General features: G+C 34.1%; 1 protein-coding gene across 3 annotated transcripts; it reads left to right on the top strand.

The window, feature by feature from the left end:
• The first annotated feature begins 2,337 nt into the window (after positions 1-2,337).
• LOC138181800 (E3 ubiquitin-protein ligase RNF8) lies at positions 2,338-4,477 on the top strand. Of its 3 annotated transcripts, none has more exons than XM_069117047.1 (5): positions 2,338-2,808; positions 2,907-3,185; positions 3,276-3,846; positions 3,922-4,338; positions 4,406-4,477. In XM_069117047.1, the coding sequence occupies exons 1-5, from the start codon at positions 2,680-2,682 to the stop codon at positions 4,456-4,458; spliced, it is 1,449 nt and encodes a 482-aa protein (XP_068973148.1). In that variant the 5' UTR covers positions 2,338-2,679; the 3' UTR covers positions 4,459-4,477. The 3 variants fall into 3 exon arrangements, with proteins under 3 accessions (XP_068973148.1, XP_068973147.1, XP_068973146.1); XM_069117046.1 differs by having other exon boundaries at positions 3,231-3,846; XM_069117045.1 differs by having other exon boundaries at positions 2,907-3,846.
• The last annotated feature ends 577 nt before the right edge of the window (positions 4,478-5,054 follow it).

The following is a 5,054-nucleotide window of genomic DNA, read 5'->3' as shown; positions in this document are numbered from 1 at the left end:
TTTTATCAGTGTCATTTCTCTTATTTGATATTTAACTTCTAAATACTTAGAGAAGATCGTTCTTTGAGTCTCTGTTCAGATTTTTTATTTATATACTAAACAAACTTATTTCTTACCACAAATATAATATTTTATGTACCAAATATTCCCATATATTACCTTTTACTTAATAATTTCAATTTTAAACATAAGTATATATATATATGTCGAATTAAGGTTGGAATTTTGGGCGTTCGATGAACCTTCACTCAAATTTACCATCGCGGATATAGTTGATATTTATTGGTACAAATGTGGGCACTACAAGAGGCTATAAGTAATAGCGGCGATCGGATGGTCGAGATGTTGATGACAATAAATTCAGGTTCGATAACGAATCCACGGTCCACGGGATGACGAATGCGATGTGATACACATATAATTCCACGCACAAGTAAAACTTATATAATATATATATTACTTATATATGTCGGAGTGGCGTTGGGGTCAGGATTGTGGGTGTTTGGTGAGTCTTCATTGAAATTAGCCATCGTTGCGATATAATAAAGACACAGTTTATTAGCACAGGCGCGGATGATACAAGTTTAACAATCGACTGTGGTGATTAGGCACCCGCGATACTAGTAACAATGGTCTCGGGTTCGATAACGAATCCGCGGTCAACGGGATGACGAATGAACGTGCTCGCGAAGTCTAAGTCTGAACAATAATTCGTAAAGACGTTACTACTTTAGTCGATGAGATCTCGTGCAAGAATGCCTTTTTCGTCCCGGTGATGCCACAGAGGAAAACTATCTCGGGGTGTGTCTAAGGGCACGAGATCATCGGATTCGTCGAGGATAGTCTTCGTTCAGAGGGTAAGGGAAATTGGCGTTGCTGCCAATTGGTCAATTTCCATACCGGTGATTAGAAAAGGTGCTAATTGCCCTCGAGAGAAAGTGGCCACGGAACAGAGACCGTTAGAATGTTTACGGTCATGTCTTACCAGGGATACTTCTTTTAATGGTGGTTATAAAATACCTTTGTTAGACAAAGCGTTCATCCCTTGACCGCGGGTACGTTGGCGACCGACGGTCGCCTCGAGCCCAAGCTCATTATTACTAATCCCGGACGATTACAGTTAGGTTGGATAATTACAATTGTTTAATTTCAGCTATAGTAAACTCCAGGTTAAAATGATGCGGGATTCCCCAGCATTCCAGAGGCTCCTGTCTTCTTTCCTCTCCGACATATATTATAGTCATATAATCATTCCATACCTCTGTCATGTACACGTCCCTCCCGTGACCATGGCTACCTTCAGTGACCCGCTATGTCACTTCGAGCCCAAGCCCATCGTCATAAAATCGGATTAGAACATTAAAACTATTTCTTATTTTTATTACTTAAGTGTAGCTATAGTAAAAGTCTGGATCAGGGTATTAGGGTTTTTCCCAACATTCCAAAAGGGAAGTCCCGATGTCCTTTCATCTCCGACATATATATTCCTCTCTCCACCTCTCAGGTCAATCTTTGTTTTTAAGGAAAGTCATATAATCATTCCATACCTCTGTCATATACACGTCCCTCCCGTGACCGTGGCTACGTTCAGTGACCCGCTATGTCACTTCGAGCCCAAGCCCATCGTCATAAAATCGGATTAGAACATTAAAACTATTTCTTATTTTTATTACTTAAGTGTAGCTATAGTAAAAGTCTGGATCAGGGTATTAGGGTTTTTCCCAACATTCCAAAAGGGAAGTCCCGATGTCCTTTCATCTCCGACATATATATTCCTCTCTCCACCTCTCAGGTCAATCTTTGTTTTTAAGGAAAGTCATATAATCATTCCATACCTCTGTCATGTACACGTCCCTCCCGTGACCGTGGCTACGTTCAGTGACCCGCTATGTCACTTCGAGCCCAAGCCCATCGTCATAAAATCGGATTAGAACATTAAAACTATTTCTTATTTTTATTACTTAAGTGCAGCTATAGTAAAAGTCTGGATCAGGGTATTAGGGTTTTTCCCAACATTCCAAAAGGGAAGTCCCGATGTCCTTTCATCTCCGACATATATATATACATATATACATAATCAAATTTTGTTTACGTTTACTGTCTCGTCTCATTGGATAGACTGTGTGTGGTGAGTGTTGTGTGCATACTATATCTTTATCTTCATCCATGATCTGTATGAGTTTGTAGGGACACTCCCCACTTTGCCGCCAGATGGTTACTGATTCGATGACAAAAGAATTCTCTCATTAATGCTCTGGCAACAAGCACCATCTACAAATACAATTTCTGAACAACTTATCCTATCCTGGTGTCTAAAGCGCGAACCTGCTAGGTAAAGCCTGATGAACTCTCTAGTAGGTTTTGGACGAAAACACTCTCGCTTCTACATCATCCATAAAAGTTCTATGCATTATTCCTTTCTGCTGTTCAAAATTTACCGCGAGATGTCGTTTCTATGTGTTTATGTATAGTTTATTTTTATGGGAATGAGAAAATTCAGTCAAGAATTTTGGATCGGTTTCTATATCACGTGACTCTATTGTTTATTATCTTCCTACACTTATAGACAATGTAAAGCAAAGCGCTGTAAACAATAGAAAAGCAAATATAATTAAAAAAGTGAATGCATTATTCAGTCCTTCTTAATTTGTTTTTTTTATGAAAGAATAACTTTGGACGATGGAAGGTTCAAAAGTAGGAAAAAGGACAACATTGGATGATTCAGCTGAAAATCTACACGCACCTACTTTAATAAGAATTAATAATCAGAATTACATTCCTCATAGTATTCACATTGATAAAAATGAGGTATTTTGACAAACATGAATCTTAAACTATCTTATTTAATAAATTGCCTTAATCAATTTCTTTTTCTTAATAACATTGACTAAAAATTTTCTTCACAGTTTAGAATAGGTCGTGCAAGAGATAATGATGAAATCATTTTGAATGCAGTAATATCTAGAAAGCATTGTATTTTAAGATGTGAAGAAAACGAGTGGACTATTAAAGACGTAAGTTCTTCTGCTACATTTGTTAATGATGTTCCGGTAGTATCTGGTCAAAGTCAAAGAATCTATGAGGGAGATGTTATACAGTTTAGTGAATCTGAAGAATTTAAATATCTATTTACCCTTGATGTTAAATATAAACACAAAGTTAAAAAACCTAAGCTAGATGAACAGGTATTAGACAATGTTCTAGTTAAAGAGCCTAAGATAGATGAACAGGTATTAGACAATGTTCTAGTTAAAAAGCCTAAGCTAGATAAACAGGTATTAGACAATGTTCTTGTAGAACGGAAAACATTTGTAGAAAATCAAGAATGTCAAAAAAACGTTCTTAAAAACAAGTTACAAATAAAACAAAAGGAACAAGATAAACTAAAACAGCAATTAGAGCAACTTTTAAAGCAGCAAAATGTTACGGAAAAGGATGCTGAAGATTTTACAAAACAAATTACAACGTTAGAAAAGAAAATAGAATATGGTGATGTTCAAGAACAATATTTAAAATACAGGTATACTGAATTATTAGAAAAATTGGAAAATGAGCGAGTTGAATTTGAAAAGAAATTGAATGAAGAGAAACAAAAGTGGCAAAAAGCATTAAGTGTAAGTAAGCTTGAGAAAGGAATGTTGGAAATGAAAATGAAGGAGCAAATGGAAAAGTGGAGAGAAGAACAACAAACTGAGTGGAAAAATGTGATGGAGAATAGAGTTAAAGAAGAAAAAAGTATACAAGCTCAACTGTTAAATGAAAAGTTAGTTTTAGAGGAGAAATTAAAAATAGCAGAAAGGGCTTTAAAAGAACAAGAAGCTAAAGTAGGAACAGTAGAAAATAATGGTACATTCTTTTTTATAATAAAAATACTAAATACTTTATTAAGTTATAATAAACTCATTGCTTTGTTATGTATAGTTGCAGGGTCTTCCAAAAATTTCAGTGATAGTTGTATATGTTTAGAAAGTATGGATAATCCTTCAGAATATCAAACTATAGATACAATAGATTTAACAAATACTACTCAGCTTACTATAAACACTGAAGAAGAAGAAAGTGTACTTAATAAAGTTAATGATATAATGGATGAGCAACTAACTTGTAGTATATGTTCAGAATTATTTGTGAAAGCAACAACATTAAATTGTATGCATACATTTTGTCATCATTGTATACACCTATGGATCAAAAAGAAAAAAGAATGTCCAGTGTGCAGAGCACCAGTATCATCAATGAATATATCAATAGCTATAGATAATTTTATTGAAAGTATTTTAGAAAATTTATCTACTCAATTGAAAGAAAGAAGAATAAGAATTATAAAAGAAAGACAAGGTATATGTATATAGGTAATGTTTAAATGTATAAAAGAATATTTTTTAAATAATTGAAAATGTTTTAGCATTGGAGCGCAAGAGAAAAGATCATTGCAAAACTGCTGTGAGAAGAAAATAAAATTTAGTTTGATATATTATTTCATTGATACTGTTATGTTAATATATAGTAATTTACAACTAACTTTTACCAAGAAATAGTTGTATTAAAAGCCTTTAAATGTTAATATTATAAAAGTGAGGTATAGGAGTGAGGTTGTGTAAAAAATATATGATTTATTTTTGTTATAAATTTTTCTAAAAGAATAATTTCTTCTTATTATTTAATAATTTGACTATATTTATGAAAAGAACATTATTAAGAAAAAATGACGCCCTTTAGAGATGTAGTATTAACACGTTGAATGCCACTCTAGTTTTACAGAGATTACCCATGGTGCCACGATGAATTTTTTATTATGTGATACATATAATGTTGAAATATCATCTACAAGAGATATGTTACGGTGTATAATCATGATGAATTTATCTTACTGAGGTCACCGGTGACCCTCGTGGCGCTGAAATGCGATTTCGCGCGATTCACTTATTTTTTGCGGTTATCAATTATCTCATATTGTTTCTTCGCGTTGTTAAATAATTGTTTTATGTTGTTACGTCCTGGGACCTGCCACAAAACATAATCCATCCCCCGGTCATACTTATTCGGACCCGCAA

Source organism: Bombus flavifrons, chromosome 7, assembly GCF_040668555.2.
Source record: "Bombus flavifrons isolate JBK064 chromosome 7, iyBomFlav1_principal, whole genome shotgun sequence".
In the NCBI taxonomy this organism is placed as follows: Eukaryota; Metazoa; Arthropoda; class Insecta; order Hymenoptera; family Apidae; genus Bombus; species Bombus flavifrons.
The sequence above is the reverse complement of the archived record's forward strand: the minus strand, read 5'-3'. Positions and strand labels throughout refer to the sequence as shown.

Excerpts from the sequence above, each read along its gene's own strand:
- LOC138181800 (XM_069117045.1), top strand. The coding sequence starts at position 2,680 with ATGGAAGGTTCAAAAGTAGGAAAAAGGACAACATTGGATGATTCAGCT. Across the intron at positions 2,809-2,906 it reads TTCACATTGATAAAAATGAG|TTTAGAATAGGTCGTGCAAG; the intron begins GTATTTTGACAA and ends TTTTCTTCACAG. Across the intron at positions 3,847-3,921 it reads AGGAACAGTAGAAAATAATG|TTGCAGGGTCTTCCAAAAAT; the intron begins GTACATTCTTTT and ends TGTTATGTATAG.